At 47.9% G+C, this 18,941-nt stretch overlaps 1 protein-coding gene and 1 long non-coding RNA gene across 6 annotated transcripts in view; one reads left to right on the top strand and one right to left on the bottom strand.

The window, feature by feature from the left end:
* Vwa3b (von Willebrand factor A domain containing 3B) overlaps positions 1-18,941 on the bottom strand; it is a 169,098-nt gene that overhangs the window by 98,701 nt on the left and 51,456 nt on the right. For all 5 annotated transcript variants that reach the window (XR_015628847.1, XR_015628846.1, XR_015628845.1 and 2 more), the window contains one exon: positions 11,637-11,774. Coding sequence is in view for 2 of the 5 variants with exons in the window: in XM_087567260.1 (XP_087423386.1) it covers positions 11,637-11,774 (138 nt within the window). In the remaining 3 variants the exon portion in view is untranslated. The remainder of the gene's footprint in view (positions 1-11,636; positions 11,775-18,941) is intronic.
* On the top strand, positions 1,876-3,781 carry LOC148003687 (uncharacterized). Its single transcript, XR_015629473.1, has 2 exons — positions 1,876-2,228; positions 3,153-3,781. It is a non-coding gene; the product is annotated as an uncharacterized LOC148003687 (long non-coding RNA).

The following is an 18,941-nucleotide window of genomic DNA, read 5'->3' as shown; positions in this document are numbered from 1 at the left end:
TTTGTTTGTTGTAGGATGTCGTACAGGTGAAGGGAGGTACAAGATAGAATGAGGCCTGTCCTTGTTCAAGAAGGAAGAATGGGTGGGAGAAAAGTTTTAGAGAGAGGAGGAGACTGGAGGAGGTGGGAGTTTTAGAGAGAGGACATGGAGGCGGATGTTAAGATTCCTCTCTGCACATTTAAAGGTTGTTATGAATATTTTAAGGGATGGATGTGTACAGAGCTTTGTATGTTTAGGTGGGCAATTATATCTTATCAAATGGATCAGAGGTTGTTGTGTTGTGTGTTCTTTCTTGTGGTGAATTAAGTTTAAGGGAGTAGGTGGCAGCTGGGACACTAAGCCACCACGGAATTGAGATGCGTATTTCTGGCATGGTGGAAACCTGCCTTGGGAACTGGATGGGTAGAGAGACTGTTGCCAGGCTCAGAGAGAAGCCATCAGCAGTGTGATATGGGATGGAGCAGAGCAGGTGAGACGCTTTGCTGACTGAGATGAAGATATCTACCAGATACCTTGGGGCACTACGGGGATAAAAGACAGCTTTTTAAATAATTTTATAGCAGCAGTTTGTTTGTTTTTTCCCTCTTGTTAATTATGATAAATCAAAGTATGGCTTCCTTTGCAAAGAAGGGTTCTGTTGCTTGCGCAATTTGCTTTTTCCAGTTCCAGGGCCACTAATTCCTACCCGCCTCTGAGGGTAGAGAAGAAGGTGAGGGAAAGAAATGAGGCAGAAAAGAAGCAGGTTTCAAATGAAAAACAAACAAACAAAAAAAGGAACTCGGAGGAGGAACAAGCACCTTCCTTCTGCCCACACTTCTCCCAGTTTCTCTTCTGTTCACCGTCTGGTCGGTGTGTGAGAAATGACTTTCCATGCAGGCAGCATTTCAGCTGGTGGTGGGGCAGCTTCAGGGAACTCTAAACCATAATGTCTGCTCGGCAGTGGGGAGCAATCGTCAGTTCAGGGACAACCCTGCACAGGAATATGAAGAAAGAAGGCCAGATGGTGGGAGGGGAATCACAGACAGCGTGCTTTGATGAGCCCATGACCCAGCAACCATTTCAGGTGGCAAAGTTGAGTACCCCAAGCAACAACTTTTTAAGAAGTGAGACTGTGAGGTGGAGAGATGGCTCAGCAGTTTAAAAGGACCTGGGTTCAATCCACAGCACCCACGTGGTAGCAAATTCTCTTCTGGCCTCCAGAGGTACTGGGCACACACGGTGACCAGACCCAAAAAATAACCCATACACCTACAATTGGAAAAAAAAACTTCTTTAAAAATTGTTTAAAATAGCCAGAGGTGGGGGGTAGGGTGGCGGTGGCATCTTTAATCCCAGCACTAAGGTAAGTTCAAGGCCAGGTCTACAGAGTGAGCTCTGGGACAGCTGAGGCTACACAGAGAAACCCTGCCTCAAAAAGCACCACCAGCAATGTCAACAAATATTCAGGCTGTGGCAAGTTAAGTGGACACATGAGGTTAAGGAGACAGGGAAGAAAATGTATAAGTGGACTTTGGGAAATGGTGAGACCTGGAGCTCATGGAAGTGTGCAATGAAGACTAGGGTAGCAGTCATTTATTTACAAGTGGTGACTATCCCTCTGATTTCCTTCATCTAGAGCAGCGGTCCTCAACCTGTGAGCTGTGTAACCCCCTCAGAGGTCGCGGATCTGATATTTACATTACAATTCATAGCAGTAGCAAAATTACAGTTCTGAAGTAGCAGCAAAATAGTTTCATGGTTGGGGGATCACCACAGGATGAGGAACTGTATTAGAGAGTCGCAGCACTAGGAAGGTTGGGCACCACTGGTCTAGAGTCTGCACGAATGTCTTGTTTCTAAGAACTTCCATTCTTGGATCTTCCCTTTTCTCCACAGTGTCAACTGAAGCGTGAAGCACATTTCTGAGGTCCTGGTCTTAGCTCTATACTGCTACGAGGGGATAACCATGACCAGAGTAGCTTATGGAAGAGAGTTTTGATGGGGCTTGCTTACAGCTTGAATCCAAAGGGTTAGCCCATGTAGGATGATGTCATTATGCAGCGAGGCGGGTCCAGGATAAGGCAAAGCCTATCATTGGATGAGAAGGAAGGGTAGGTGGAGAAAATGTCTAGGAAGGAGGAAGAGGAGGAGGAGGAAGAGGAGGAGGAGGAGCCAAGACAATCAAGGTGGAGACGATGGAGCAGGATAATCCAGATCCAGGTGGATTAAGTCAATTTTATCTTATCCAGGTGGGCAGTTTCTATCTTTATTCATTGGCAGTGAATTTATTGTGTGGATGTATTGTGGATTGAGAATTTAACTATAAATCTGATTGTTGGGTTTACCGTTTATTGAGTCTTGATTTTACCAGGTAGCTGGGAGTTTATACTTTAACTACCAGGGGGCAGTTGCTGGGAGTGTGGGCAGAGACTGTGGCAGGGAGCTGCGATAGGCCAGCTGCTGCTGGACTTCTAGAACCATGATTTTACTGGGTAGCTGGAACTAGAGAGTTTGCAGCTAGCAGAGAGCCTCCGGGAGAGATACCAATCTGAGATAAATTGGCGCTTGTTCAAATGACCCTCTGGAGCCAGAACTAGCAACCGCCAGGGTATGCACAGGTACCGGTTCCACCGCTTTTTTAATTTTTACCACAATAAGTCCATGACCATCATGGGGGGGAGCATGGTGGCAGGCATGCAGGCATGACTGGACAAGGAGCTGAGAGTTCACATCTGAGCTGCAAATTGCAGGCAGAGAGGGAGAGCAAGGCTAGGCTTCCTCCAGTGACCCACCTCCTCCAACAAGGCCACGCCTCCTAATCCTTCCCGAACAGTGTCAATAGCTGGGGATCAAGCATTCAAGCATGTGAGCCTTTGAGGGCCACTCTCATGCAAACCACCACAGTCCCTTTGTATCTTATCTCTGCTGCTCTTCCCAGTGCTAACATGCAAAACACTGCTGAGCCTGAGGCAATGTGCGTTTGTGTGGAGGTTGGCTCCAAAGTATTATAATTTAGTTTTTACCCTGAGGTGCATGCTCCCATGCCCTCCCATGTTGGGAGGTTATTTTCCCCATATTGAAATCTCCCAAAACCCTTGTTAAAAATAAATCTACTCTAAGTACATAGATTTACTCTGGTGTCATCCCATGAATTTATGTGTCTGTGTTTTCAGAGACTTTCTCTGTGCAGTCCTGTCTCAATGGAAACTCGCTTTGGAGCTCCAGTTGATTTTGAAGTCCCTGTCTTCCAGCCTCAGCCTCCTACGATGCAGAAACCACAGAGAGGTCTATGCCACTACACTTTGGCCTTTACAAACCCATCTTTTGCAGGCCTTCATTATGCAAGAGCACGCTCTTTCTTAACCACTGAGCTGTCTCCCCAGTTCTCTTTGCATTTTTAAATTTAGTTTTCTGAATTGCCTGCATTTTGCTCTTTACAAACCAAAGCAGCTGGAGAGATGGCTCAGTGGTTGAGAGCACTGGCTGCTCTTCCAGAGGTCCTGAGTTTAATTCCCAGCAACCACAACCATCTGTAACGAGATTTGGCGTCCTCTTCTGGTGTGTCTGAAAACAGCTACAGTGCACTCATAAATAATAAACAAACAAATAAAATCTTTAGAAACTGTGGCACAGATAGCATGTTATCAAGAGGCACATGGCAGCAGTGAGCAAAACCAGCTCTAATACATCTCTGACTGCACTCCTCCATGTCTCAAATGCCACTCAGGACTACAACAAAATCTTGTTGGTTATTTAATATGCAAAATGACCGTCTTCTGTCTCCATTGGTTCAATAAATACTCTCCCACTTACTTTGTCTGAAGAGCTTGAAAGAGCCCTGAGGCTCGTGACATCTAATTGACACTTTGAAACGAGTCAATATTCAGAGTCAGATCTGGAGTTTGGAGAGTAAACTCCGGGGCTCTCCTTGTTCGTGACTGAAGCATGACCACCAGGTATGTTGAGGCTCCGTGGCTCTGATGGGTCACAGATGGATGTGGAGAAGATCCCAAGTGAAGAGCCCTTGAAATGTTTGGGCTGTAGCATAATTTTTAAAAAAAAGTTCTGCTTCCTCAAGCTTGGAAAAGTTATTTAGTTTTCTATGACAAAGGAGGCCTAGTTTTTGTTTCAGAATCCTGCCTGGATCCTACACAGAGGGAGTGCCCTGGTGAATGTGCCCGCAACAGAGCAACACCCCCTCCTACACTTTATAGCAGCCCTGTGTGGAGGCATGGATGACCACAACAATGCCTTCATTGTAGCGTATGTAATCGTGGTGGTTGTTTGCAGCTAACGGTGCACAACCTCATCCAGTCGCAGCCTAACTTCAGGTGGCGTTTATCACTTCGTCAGTAGCCCGTGCTAATGATGAGCTCAACCTCTGTGTGCCTAAACACGTGCTTTGCCCGTGTGTATACACGGGCGTGTACGAGCACGTGTGGAGAAGCCAGAAGCCAATATTGACACTCTTCTATCACCTTTTTATTTTTTTATTATTTACTTACTTATTTACCTATCTATTTTTTGAGACAGGATCTCTCACTGAATCTAGAGCTCACCAGATTCCAAACTGAATGTCCGTTGTTTTCCCTTCACAGATTGTTCTGGCTGAGACTTCCAGCGCCCTGCTGGATAGCGGTGCCAAAAGTGGGCATGCTGTTCTATGTCCTAAGAAAGGAACATAGTATTTGCCTCTCGTATATTGCCAAGTGTTATATTACAAATGGTCATTAATATGTTCTCATCATTAGCTTATTTAGATTTTCTGTTCTTTCATGGTCTACTCTTGGAAGGCTGTTGTCTAAGGGATCTGTCCACTTCCTTCAGGTTCTCCCAGTTGTCCCAGGTGACCTTGGTCACACTGTACCTTTCTGAAGTGTCAGTTGTAATGTTCCTCTTATGCTCTCTGGCCTCATTCATTGATGTCTCCTGTCCTTTTCATACTCAGTCTAAGACAGCGTTGTCTGTCTGAAGACTCGGCTCTGATTTGCAGATCTTTGGTGGGGTTTACTGTCTGCTCTGTTCTTCAAGTTCACGTGGGTTTTTGGCTGCTCCTCCCATCCTTAGCTCCTGTGGTCAGGGTCAGTGGCAGGCGTCTCAGACCTTTGCACTTCTCTACACACGCTCATCTGGACAATACTTCTGCCGTAGGCTGTGCCTCCCTCTTCTTTTGTTTCAGGGGAAAAAATTAATTTCCTTCTCCATTTTTATCCAAGCTCCACTGGTTATTCAAAAGTGAGTTGATTACTTCCCACGTACGATGTCATGGTTGTCTGAAAGTTTCAGGTACCGTCATGCAGGGTGGCAAGGACGCAGCCCCATGCGCGATCAGAAACTTGTTTAAAAAAACTCTGAGGGGCTGAGGAGATGGTGCTTAAGAGCACTGGCTGCTTTTCTAGAGGACCCAGGTTCGGTTCCCAGCACCACATGGTAGTGCGTAGACATCTGCAACCCCAGCCCCTGAGGACCTAATGCTCTCCTCTGGCCTCCCTGGGTGCCAGGCATGCATGGGGTGCAAAGGTATACTTGCAGACAAAATATTCATAGATAGATAGATTATAGGTTATAGGTAGTAGATCGATAGATAGATAGAAGATAGATAGATAGATAGATAGATAGATAGATAGATGATAGGTAGGTAGGTAGATAGATATGTAGATTTAAAGAATACTCTTGAGTGTGTGTGTGTGTGTGTGTGTGTGTGTGTGTGTGTGTGTGTGATTTTCCTGGTAAATGGATCATGGTTTTTTGAGGGTTTTTTTTGTTTTACTGTTTTTTTTTTTTTTTTTTTTTTTTGGTTTTTTTTTTTTTTTTTTTTTTTTTTTGTAGCTGAGGACCGAACCCAGGGCCTTGCGCTTACTAGGCAAGCGCTCTACCACTGAGCTAAATCCCCAACCCCGGATCATGTGTTTCTTGAGCATGAGTCTTGTGGATGACGACATCATATCTCAACATCCAAAGGTTGGGCATGCCTGCTAGGTGCATGTTGATACATGGAGTCATATGTCACTTCCATAATTTCAGCCCTGGGTGGCACCCGGATAAAAAGGAGGATGAGTCTGTCGTCAGCATGCAGTCATTGCTTCAGCAAAAAAGGGCAACCCAAGCCCAGATTTCTTGATCATGCCTATGGTGCATTGCTCAGAAAGAACGAAGACAGGTGGGCCAGCTGTCCTCACAGGCCACCCCTGTGACCTAGAAAGGCCCGCTGTCTCTTTCACAGTCACCAGCCTGAGATCAGACATTGGAGGATTCTGTCTGGCTCTGACAGAATCACAGTAAGTGATTAGTCTCAGGATGTGGCTCCCTGGTCACCACTGCCACCAACCTGTTACAACCTAAGCCAACAACCTGCCTGGACCAGCCTGACAACTAGACTATAGTCAAGGCACACAGTACTGTGGGATGCCAGCCAAGGAGGTGAGTCCCTGACTCAGGACCATTGCAACTACCACAGGCAATGCCAGCTGGAATGGAGGTCGAAGTGTCCCACGGGGACATGTCTTCGAGCACTACAACTGTTTCAGAGGTCCCATCTCTGGCAGACCAGGATAGAAGCCATTGGAAGACGCCTAGGATGAGTTTTGACCAGCCAAGCACTCAACTCTGGGACAGAATCTTGTAGATCCAATTACCCACATCAAATGGGGTTTTGGGGTCATGCTGTGGGGTTCATGGTTAGGGTAATGTTGGTGAATGTGGTTCCCTAACCATCTTGGCATATGGTAAATAAGTGACCTCTGAGTTTCACAGCTGTGAGTACCCACACAGTCTTGGGTGTCTGAAGCCGGTCACACAGGTGGCAGAGATGTAACCTAAATCTCAACTATGTCCCCTGGGACACAATTCTCTACCAGGTGGTAGTAAAATGGCTCAACACCCCATCTCTAACCACTGGCTTGATAGTAGTTGTACCCGGCCATTCCCCAGAGCTTGCTAAGTCTTCCTCCCTGCTCTGCAGCTAGGGTTGAAGTAGGGGTGATGGGAGGAGTCAGGCCTAACACAGTTCCAGCTGCCCATCCGACAGGTGGTAGGCTGGCTGCAGGTGTCACGTAGCTTTGCTCAATGCTGTTTCGCTCTGGCTCCTCTGTACTGGGTTTCAAGTCTGAGGCCTGGGTTTAAATCTTTCTCTTGCCCCCCCCCCCCGTCAAAGAGGCACCCCACTCTGGGCTACTTAGAGTAGGAGCAGTGATGAAGGCCCATCCACCTAGTTTTCTTGTGATCGCCGTAATGAAAACTTTGACCAAAGCAATCTGGGAGAGGGAAGCATTCAGCTGGCTTGTATGTTTACATCATAGTCCCTGTGCAGTGGAAGACAGGAGAGGGGCTCAAAGCCAGGACCTGGAGACAAGAGCCAAAGCAGAGGCCACAGAGGACCACTGCTTAGTGGCTCACTTTCTCTAGCTTGCTCAGCTACTTACAGAGCCCAGGTCCACCTGCTTAGGGAAAGTGCCGCCCACAGTGGGCTGGGCCCTCCTACATCAAGTAACAGGAAAATGCCCCCAGAGACATGCACATAGGTCTGTCTGATGGAGGCAGTTCTTTAAAGTTCCCCCTCCACAGGTGACTAAAGGTTGTATCAAGTTTATGAAAAGGCTAACCAGCCCAGGGGACATCTCCCTCTGCTTCTTCTCCCTGTCCATTTTGGCTGATTCATTCCTTCTCCCTCTCCTCTCCCTTCCCCTTCCCTCCCCTTCCCCTCCCCTCCCCCTCTCCCTCCCCTGACCCCACCTCTCCCCCTCTCCCTCCCCCTCCCACATCAAAGGCAACCCCTTCTTGCTTCTTTCCCTGCGTCTCTGACTGAATGCCAAGCATTGTGAATTTGATCTTGGTGAGCACTGGACAGTTTTGTGCTGTGTAAATCTTTCTCGGTGCCCTGTTGTGAGATGGAGTTGTGTTACCCAGGAACTGTTTCACATCTTACTTTGATGGCTTCTGAGGAGTACCAGAGCAATGCTCCACTCAGGCCAGACTTTCCAAAGCCATCTTAACACCTTCGTGAGTTACAAAGTTCTTGGACTCTGTCCCTGAGTCTGTGTGAGCGCTATTTTTTTTTTTCTTCTCACTCCTCCCAGTAGCCCCCACCACCCCCCCCCCCGTCGGACAACTTTCTTACAAGTGTGAACTGCTCAGTAGTCAGATGCCTTCTCAAGGAAAAGCCCCTGCATGTCGCCTTGGGCGCGTGGTTCTTCCCATTCGGACATGCTAAGCTGTGAGCTGCAGCTGCCTTGTTCTTTCTAGACTCCATCTCTCCAAACTTAGCAAGTTTGGACAAGCTCCTCCTGGCTTCTTCCTCCGTGCCCCATGGCCTCACAGTCAACTAGGGAGGGCAATGGCTTGCCACCTTTCTGTCCTGTGTACTGCTGCCCCTGTTGCTTGGCATCCACTGCATTTATATTGTTTTGTATATATTGGGGGTGTATGTTATTATCTCCTTAAGGAATTTTTATATCCTGGTCTTGGGATTAGAACAAGTTAATTCTCAATGTGGGCTTTACTGTCCCAGGCATCAGGCTATGAGTCACCCCAGCCAGATATTGCCACTGGCCCCATGGTTACATAAGCAGACTGATCCCTGGCTGGGGTGGGGGCTGGGGGGTTGGTATGGAGGAAAGGTGGGTGTGGTTGTAAATCAGTGACAGGGACCAGAGCACAGCTAGCTTCAGGGACTCTTTGTCTACTTCATCTGCAGTCTACCCAAATGACAATCCGAGCTTTCTGCTCTGTTGCTCCTCCACTCCCACACCTCCACCTCCTGAAGCCTTTAGGCCTCAAGCAGTCAGGCTGAGGGAGTGGCTGCCTACCCACGAAGCAGATGCAGGATCTTCGCCCAAACTGACCGTGGCCTGGGGGGGAAAGGCATAGTCAGACATTCTCTTCATAGATGCTGGGGGTCAAATTTGGGTAAAGGCTCAGGTGACTACCCAACAGAGGGATGGTTTTGGTCAAATTTCCCCTTTCTGATTAATTTTTAAGTGTCTGGTTAGAGTTGTTTTCCTCAGGGGGGGTATGTATATGTTAGGTTGACATAAAGAGTATTTAGAGAGCATTGTTGAATTTCAGACTCACAGGTCATTCCTTTTTTTTTTCTCTTTTACTTTTATGGGGTGTGTGCTTTTGTATATATATTTATTTATGATGCCTCTGTGACATGGGCTGTATGAGGAGACACTGTAGCCTTCAGGGTTATCAAAGCCTACTCCTCCAGAGACTCTCAAAATGTCCAAGCACCATCGCACCTGGACCAAATCAGAATGTCTGGCAGGAGGAGGCAGACAGCAGTAGTTTTATAGATGGATAGCTTTTCCCATCAAGTTTTTGTCACTTGTCAGCAACGTCACCTTGGGCAAGTTACTTAACGCAAAGCAGCGTTGCAGAACCTCACAGAAGCCCTCGAGAACAGCCAGGGAGGGGGATTCTGGTGAAGAGCCCGGACACATAAGGCTGGCTGTTATTACTTTCTCCTACAAGAAAGCCGATTTAAGAATTCCACCAACTTAAGAATTCAGAGGATGCACGCACCAATTCCCTTAACGTTGAAGGAGAAAGTGAGGACTCACTGGGAGCAGATTGTGCGTTCTTTTCCTTAATGTCTGCAACAATCTCCCGGACTGATAATCTCTTCGTGTTAGAGAAGAACAAACTAAGACCGAAGGAGAACAACCTGGGCCAGGCTTGTAGGGATTTGGAAGTAGGATTTTCTTGCTGCAAAACTCCTTCCCTCCATTGTGAACATGCTTTGGTAATAAGAAGAAAGAGAGAAAAAAATATTTCTTGCTGCCTCCTTACTCTTTACTGACAAAGATACCCCGAGCTTGCTTCTCCGTGGTGGAAAAGAGTGGTTAGACACCAAGCCAGCCTCTCATCCTATCAGACCTGATAACAATGGATACAATAGATACAGTGGGAACCGAGACAGCAGTGCTCAGGTGAACACAATATCGTTGCTAAATTAAAGGGGCTTTAAGACTGTCCTACTGGCTGTGTGACCACTGGCTGTTTACATAGTCCTTCTGTGCCTTGGCTTTAATACCTACCAAATGTAGACAACAGTGATTCAGTCTAGAGGTTTTGTTTTTAAGATGAAATAAACTAAGCACAACCCCCACCCCTCCAACCCTTATGGGAGCACCTGAAACACAGTGGTGCTCACTCAATGTTTGCCATCACTATTATTAATGTGTGGCAGTTTCTTTCAAATCAAAACATTCTGTGCTGGGGGAAGATTCTTAAGACACAGGGAATCCTCAAGGGGAGTCAATCCATAAGTCTCAGGAAGGCCCTAAAACTTATCAGGTACACAAGGCCCAAGGTTATAAGTGCACACAAGCACTTATAACCCTCAGCCTAGCCAAGTGGAGGAGGTTCTCAGATCTGCAGAGCTGCCTGCAAGTTTGAGTAGAGAGCTCAGGGTTCCAGCTTTATGAATTGTCACCCACTGCTGGTGTGGGCCTTCAGCAACGTGGCTGTCTTTGAGTTATCTCTACTCCTATAAACTCTCAGAACAGCTGTCATTGCCACTTAGAGCATGAAAGGCCTCTAAAGGCAGAAATGCAAGTACATTTTAGTAACTTCCTTCTAAGACTGGTAATATAAACCCTTACAGACCCTCTCTCTTCCAAACACATCTAAGTTTCTTGTCTGGCCTGAGTCTGCATTCAACAGTGAAGTAAGTTCCCGAGTCTCAAAGAAGAGCAGTGGCCTTAAGTTAGAACCATGGTGAGTGTAGCCTTCCTTGCAGTTAGGTGAGGGTGAGTGGGTGGTGGCCTGCCACAGTCAGTTTGGGTGGGATTCAGTCTATAAGCAAGGCTAAGTCGAGCTGACCCATCCCTGAGTTCTCTCAGTCTCACTGTCTCTGTAAAAGTAACACATGCCTCACCAGGATAGTGGTGCACGCCTTTTATCCTGGCACTTGGGAGGCAGAGGCAGATGGATCTCTGTGAGGCCAGCCTGGTCCATACAGTGAGTTTCAGGACAGCTGGGCTGTCTGTGCCTCTGACTAAGCTTGAGTTAGTCACCTATGCATCTTCTTTTTAAATATCCTTACTCTTCGGGCTCCAGTGTTCATCTCTGCATAGCTAGCACAGATGAATAAATGCAGCAACCGGAATCCCCTCCCTAACTGATAAATGATCAAGTTCAACATTTCAGTGGAATTCCTCATGCCTGCACCGCAGGGGATATCTGGTCCAGCCTTCAGCAAGAATCCTGCCGTGTCCATCCAGACAGAAGCCTCCTTATTCACTGAATCACCTTTTAATGCTTTCCCATTGACAGGCATCCCTCTACCCCCCCCACTATGGATGTCTGTGCTGTGTACAGAACTGAGCCCAGGTCTATGCCAAGCCTTGTTTCCTCCTCTTGCTATATACACAGTTACTGAAGAATCTGCCTTTATGGTTTTAACAACTGTCCAACTCTGGTACTTCTTTGGGAATGAGTACATGCATGTGTGTATACATATCCACACACACACACACACACACACACACACACACACACACACACACACCGCAGCTCCAGAGACTCTCCCCAACGCCTTAGAGATGAGCTAAGGAGCTCTCCTGTTGGAGGACTCCAATCCCTCTACCTCTATCCCCAGCCACCAATGTTGCTGAGTCTGTTGCACTACAAACTTATACATAAACAGCACCTACTGCAGTCTGCTGGGGACACATTGGGCTGAGGAGCCGGCTGAGGAGCCTTCTCCACCAGGCTCCGGACCTGAGCCAGTGTGCTGCAGGCTTCCTCCATTTCTCTCCAGATGAGGAACACATCCTCTCTGACGCCGGCCCCTGCAAAGGGAAGTACAGTGTGAGCAGGTGGCTGAGACAGACCCCAAAAGTCTGCCGTGTCCGAGCAGGCACAGCATGTCTCCGCTGACTGAGAGCATCTCTGAACAGCCAGTTATATTCTCCCCTGCTAATCTCTTTCTGAAGATCAAGACTAAGACTCCTCAAGGGAGCCAGGCATGGCACCCGTTGTACCCATGATACAATAGTGGTATAGGCGTTATAGGTGTAACTATCCTCTATTTGGATTTGAGGAGGACAGACATGCTTGGTAACTACAAATGCAGGCAAAAAGAATTCCTGTCTGAGGAGCTCACAGGCCCGGGGTGAACCTACTACTAAATAAACCTAGTATCAAACTCCCTCTAAATTCACATCTCTATACCCGCAGATTAGTGCAGCTCTCTGACCTCATCTGAGAAGTTTCTTTATTAACTAGGATAAGGAAACTTGCAACTGGCCAAAGTGCAGAGAGTAAATGTTTATGGAGTGTTGGGCCACAAGTGGAACATCTGTGTCACACTCTGCCTCTAAGGCTCAGGGAGCACTGAAGAGGAGGGGGCAGGAAGATGGGAAGAGGCAGAAGTTAAGAAGGACATGTCGAAACACTATCTTCTGGACAAGACAGGACCTCTGCACTCATGAACTCACAGTGGCTGTGGCTTCCTCCACAAGACCTGCACAAGATCAAGCTGGTTAACCTTCTTAGCATGGGGTGGGAAGCGGGCACCTGAGCCCCCATTCCTGACTGAAGAGGTATTAGCATTTGAAGGTCAGTCAGCTTTAAGGTTTTTAGACCCTGGTAGGTCAGCCACACTCTGACAGATGTCACCACATGTATGAGCATAGAGGCAGCATAAATTAGACGCCATGGGTTATAAACATGGGGGGAGGGGAAGAGGGGACATAAATTCCCTGCTTCTCGAGAAAATTCTTTCCTTCTCCTCTCTGTGTTTCTTCTCCCAGGAATCTAGAAGTCCCACCCTCCTCCCCTGCCCAGCCATTGGCTATTGGCTCTTTTATTCATCAATCAAAAACCAATTGGGAACAGAGGCCTTCAGCATCTAGACAAGCAGATTCCCGATTTGGGTGCTGAATCAAGACAAAGCATTTGGACCAATTCCCGACACATGTGGGTGCTGGAAATTGAACCTAGGTCCTCAGGAAGAACTTTCAGTAATCTTAAACATAGGGCCATCTCTCCGACCCAACGTAAGAGATCTTAAGTACATCAGAGTAAACATTCTGGCTATAGTAACTCCTATAATTTTGTGAGATGACGTCCTCCACATGGTTTTTCATATACCTGTATTAGTTCTTATAACTATGTAAGTCTACCATTATCTCAAAAGGTTTTTTTTTTTTTAAAGTCAAGATCCATACTTCATCTTGTTGCAGTCGCATCACAGCACTTCTCTTCTCTGGGGTAGAGTCACGCTAGATTGAAGGCAGCTTCTAGAGTGACAAGTCACACATCCTGACTAGAGCTCACAGTCAGGACAAATACCCTCTGTGGAGTCACTCACTTAAGGGCACCCTTCCCTGAAGTTCTACACAACCGTCTCACTACCTACCCATGGTCAGAGCTTTATCCCAGGGCACTGTCTGGCTCCAGTGGAGACCAGCGTTCACTGTGGCCCTAGGTGAAGTAAAAGTTCTGTCCTAAGGGGAAAGGAGTAGACTGGAAACTGGCAGTCCCCACCATGACACATCTACTGATACCTGTTCTGTGCCAGAGGCACAAAGCCACACACACTCTGATGTGTGGAAGCGGCACTCCCTGCTGGGCCCCCATTCTCTCCTGTTGACAGCTCACCAGATCCACAGTCCGGCATGGTTTTCCAGGTACACTTCCTACGCATGGCCTGACTGTTCTACTCTCCTTTGGGAGAGGAAGGGTGGGTTCTTGTTATTCCATTTCACTCAGAAACCTCGGTAACATTTCCTTCACGGACTAAAGGGGAGGGGGCACCAGGGAGATGTGTCAGTGGCTAAAGAGCTTGCTGTATAAGCATGAAGACTGGCGTTCAAATCCCAACTGTGCATGTAAACCTGGATGTGGCAGCCGCACATCTGTAGTCCAAGTGCTGCTAAGGTAAGATCAAGAACAGAGGCAGGAGGATCCCCAGGTTGGCTGGCATCCAAAGTAGCAAACGACAAAAAGATGCTGTCAAAAGCAGTTGGGGGGGGGGCAAGGACTGACACATGAGCTTGTCCTCTGACCTGCACATGTGTGTGCTTGCTCTCCTAGGTGAAGACATACACACATGTACACACCGAGAAGAAGTTGCCGGAGACCTTACGAATGGTGGTGACAGACCGCCTTACCCATTGCTGTGCTGGTCTCCGCTTCTCAGCCACAGTCGGCTAGGTACAAGAGATTCAAACCCCCAAACCACCCTCTATTCTGAAGGATGTACAGAGTAGGCTCAGTGGTCACTGGTAATATTATCACAGAAGGCAACAGAGGGGCTGAACTCTCTGGTAATAAGCACCATTGCGGGGTGCCTGCTACAGGCCTGCTTGATCAGGAACTCTTCTTAGGGGCTTAGTTATACGTCTCAGAACTAATGCTGAGGGGGAGAGAGTCCACTGGGGAGGCATGGGGACAGAGGGAGAGGCACAGGAGACCTCTGGGGATTCTGTAGAAACCCACCAGTCTAGATCAGAGGCAACGAAGCTGCATGGAACCCTGGGTCCTGACCTCTGAGGATTAACCTAGCCGAGGCCAGCTACACACATAGTGTATCAAGTTCACTGTTGGACCCCAGAGAGCCCAAAGAGTCTCTGTTGTGCTGACCTCTGACCTCGGAGTAGCACTTTGGAATCTCTTTAAAATGCTAACATCACCTGGGTGGGAGCAGTACTATATGAAGCCGCTGTTTTATAGGACTTTGTGTTTGGGGCTTTCTTAGTATTTCTTAGTATTTTTTCCATTTTATTTCGCCACAGCCTTGCAAGCAAATTCTATTCACTATGCACAGCTGAGTAAACAGAGGCAGAGGGCAGCTAAGAGCAAGTCTATCGTGATTTGAAGATGCTTGACCCAGGGAATGGCTGTTTAGAGGTGTGGCCTTGTTGGAGTAGGTGTATCACTGTGGGTGTGGGCTTTAAGACCCTCATCCTAGAGGCCAGGAAGCCAGTCTTCTCTTGCACGCCTTTGTAACAAGTTATAGAACTCTCAGCTCCTCCAACACCATGCTTGCCATGCTTCCACCTTGATGAGAGTGGACTGAACCTCTGAACCTGTAAGCCAGCCCCAATTAAATGTTGTCCTTGTAAGAGTTGCCTTGGTCATGGTGTCTGTTCACGGCAGTAAAACCCTAACTGAGGAAAAGCCCATGAAGAGCACAGCATAGACTATACCAACTCAGTTGGTTTGTTGGCTTTCCCTAGAAATGGACCCAGGAGCCCCTCCCCCAAGTGTCCACTGACCACTCCTGTCTACATCACAGCTGACTGAAACCCAAGATTCAATAACAGGGATAAAGAGTGGCCAACATTCAGTCCGTGGACATCCTGTGTGGCTTACCCACTCAGGGCAAAGGACTGGCACTAAGCCATCAAGACGGACTTGTGAAATGCAACGCAGCAGGGCAGAGAAGGAGTGAAGGGGCCCAGGGTCCTGGCTTTTCCACAGGTAACTAGATCTAGTGATAGTGAGGTGGCACTAGTGAGTCTCATGCTGATGACACCAGTGACAAACTCTGACACAGGTGAATGGTCTTTGAAGCCATTCCTAGCTCAAAGAGCGAAACAGGATGTGTGCAGAATCCAAAGGCGGGTGAGAGCCCTACAGTGTATAAAGGCATGATTCCGAATGGATACATTGAATCACAGGATACTACACAGGCAGTGAGGGGACTGTCCTTTTGATCAGGGGCTCTTTCCTTCTATGAGGCTTAGCTAGATATCTGACAGCTGCTGCCAAGGAAGAGAGAAGTCCACTAGAAGTACAGAGGACAGAGGAGGAGGCACAGGAAACCTCAGTGGATCCTGTGAGTTGGAAATTCTTCAGGCTGAGCCAGGGGGAATGAATCTGCGTAAAGAAATGTTGTGTCCTGGCCTCTGCGGACTCAGCCAGCCAAGAGCAGCCTCGGACAGAAACAAGAAGCTTCCGACCAAACAGCCCCACGCTTGTACCGACCTCTGACCTCTGGGTCAGAATCTGGAAGCTCATGTTAAAACACTAGTCTCGTGTAGGAGCAGTAGCACCTGAAGCCATTGTGATTTATGAGTGTAGGTGGATGTCATTATGCAGGTGAGTGCTGGCACAAGTTAGATCGAGGCCATGATTGGACAGTAAAAAAATAAGTTGGGGACAGAGCCTTTGTAGGGAGGATGAGACGGAAGGAGAATCAAGATAGAGACTGAGAAGGATGACCCAGATCCTGAATTGCCAAGGTAGCTGGGATGGATTTCTGTAGGCAAACTTATCTTATCTAGGTGGGCGGTTTATATCCTTATCAACTGGTTGTAAGTTTATCCTGTGGATATATTGTAGATTGAGAATTTAACATGTGAATCTAATAGCTAAATTACAGGTTTCTGGAACTTAGATTTTTCCGGGCTAAAGAGAACAGTGCGTGAAAGAAATGGCTGAGAGGCAGTTGGAGCGTGCGGACCTGGTTCTGTTGCCCACATGGAGTGAGAACACGCAAGGGCCCGCAGAATGAGGTGTGTGTGTGCCAAGTGTGGTAACCACTGCCTAGGGCACTGTGCAGAGCAGGCGGCTAAAGGGAGACAGCTTGGAGAGGGCTTACAGACCTCGTGGCAGAGTAGCAACCAGAGTGAGTAGATCTGGCTCTCAGAACTGATAGAAAAATGTTCCTCTTTAATTTTTACCACAACATATGAATACTGACTTCTAAGGGAAACAAGGCCAGGACAGCAAGTTCCGTTGTGGCAGTGGGATGCAGTTGCCTAGCATCCGCTCTCAGTCAAATCTTTTACATCTCACTGCCAGGATGAGTCCATTGTCACAGGCAAGTTTACTTTAGCAAAGACAGGGCAACCTACTATGTGTTGACTGCGGTAAGTGGGTGCAACAAGGATACAGTGAGAAGCCAGGCGAGGTGATGCATGCCTTTAATACCAGCACTTGGGAGGCAGAAGCAGGTGGATGGATCTCCGTGAGTTCAAGGCCAGTTTGATGTACAGAGCGAGTTCTAGGACAGCCAGGGTTACACAGAGAAATCCTGTCTTTAAAAAATGAGCAAGCGAGCAAGCAAGTAAGTGAGGGAGACAGAGACAGAGACAGACCAACAGGCAGGCAGACAGACAGGCAGACAGAGACAAGAGATACACACAGAGAGAAAATATAACGATAAGCAGGTTTAGCCTCCCTGAGTCCAGAACTCAAGGTTCTCCATTATTGTCCCTTCAATACTCTGCCCTATGACCCTACTCACAACATAGTCCTGCCAGCCCTCTGGGGCCCCTGTGCTCCCTGTCAGGGCACCCAGGCCTCCTCTCCCCACACTTGGTTAGCCCACCCTTCTTCCAAGCCACACCCCATAGCCCACCATCAAGCTTTGACCAGCTACACAGAAAACAGCTTCCTGTATCATCCCAACCTTCACACCCGTGAAATACACCAGCCACACCCACTGCTGTGAGGGTCCCCGTTGATTGTCATTAATGTCAATAATTGTCATGAACAGCCCTCAACAGGGCTAGAATCACCTAGTAGACAAACCTCTGGGCATTTGTGCAAGGGAGTTCTGGCTGGGAAGACCTTCCCCCCCAAAATGGGGGTACCACCATTCCATGGGCTGGGGTCCCAGACTGCATAAAAAGACATGAGGATGAACATCAGTGACCCTCACTCACTACTTCCTGATCATTGCTGCAATATGACCCCCTGCCTCACACTCAGGCAGCCATGCCTTACCTTAGCCATGATGGACTGTACCCTCCAACTATCTGTCTGTGACCAAGACAGACTCACTGATCTGCTGAGGCAGGGGAATGAAAAATGGTGGAGGAAGAAATCCTAGAAATGAGGAGACAAACAGTGGCAATGGTAGAAAGCCTGGCTGACCTCAGTCTATATAAGCCTCATTCAGGCAGGGGGCATGCTGGGAAAAGCCCAGACAAGGAGCATGCTGGGAAAAGCCCAGGCAGGGAGCATGCTGGGAAAAGCCCAGGCTGTGACAAATTCGGAGAGTTGGGATTATGTTAATGAGGCATGAAATATTGCTGCAGATCTTACCCCATCCCTCCTCTCTCTCTTTGACTTTTTGGAGCCGGGCCCCAGGGTAGGCATGGCACACCTCCAACTTTTATTAATAAACTACCTCTGTCCCTGTAACTACCCATGTGTCTTTATGCACTGCATTGTAAACAGATACAAGGACTTGGAAACCCCAGTTTCTGTTTTCTAGACTCAGATCCACACCTGTTACACCACTGACGGTGGAAGCATATTCCTGGCTGTCACTTCAGCCTTAATTCCAAGGAACACAAAGGAGCAAGAGGCAGTGCCAGTGCCAGTGCCGTTTTGTAACACACCGTCTCTAGTCCGGCCTAATTTAAGGCAATCCCTCCCAAACAAGAAGCTTATATTTAGGAGACAGCTGCTCACTCCTCATCTCTCCAGCCTAGCCTCCAACCCCGTGCCTGTGGTCACTGCGCAGTCGCAGCTGCTGCTCTGGCTGCATAGACTGCCTCTCACAGAGGGGTTGGGGATGTCTAAAGTATACAATGTATCTGCTTGCCTGGTACCTTCCCAATCACTCAGCACAGGACTCAGGGTTGTTACTAAGTCTAATCCTTCCTTTCTTTTATTTGGCCAGCTACAAGGACACCATCTGCTATTTTCTACCTCCTGGATTTGCCTGTATCTGAATATGCCGTTACCATTTCTGCAAGAAACTCTCCCAAGTGTGAGGCAAGGACTGTTTAAGCAAATGGCTATGCTCTGGGGAATCCAGATGTTACCCATGGCAGATCCTAAACAAATCACTTTGTGTCTTAGTCTAAGCATTACACTGTGGTGAGGCAGGCTTGTCCAGAGTATGTAAACTGCTATGCGTCAGGTTGGGAGGGGAAAAATAAGCAAAGGTAGCGGGCATGGCACAGTCTAAAGGACACTTAATGCATCCCTGGAAGATGCTGGTAGACTAAAGCACTCCTGACCCTCAAACCCCAGCCCAGTGCCTAGGTGGC

This window comes from Rattus norvegicus, chromosome 9 (genome assembly GCF_021556685.1).
Source record: "Rattus norvegicus strain SHRSP/BbbUtx chromosome 9, alternate assembly SHRSP_T2T, whole genome shotgun sequence".
Lineage (NCBI taxonomy): Eukaryota > Metazoa > Chordata > Mammalia > Rodentia > Muridae > Rattus > Rattus norvegicus.
Note: the sequence above shows the minus strand (reverse complement) of the source record. Positions and strands in the feature narration are given on the sequence as shown.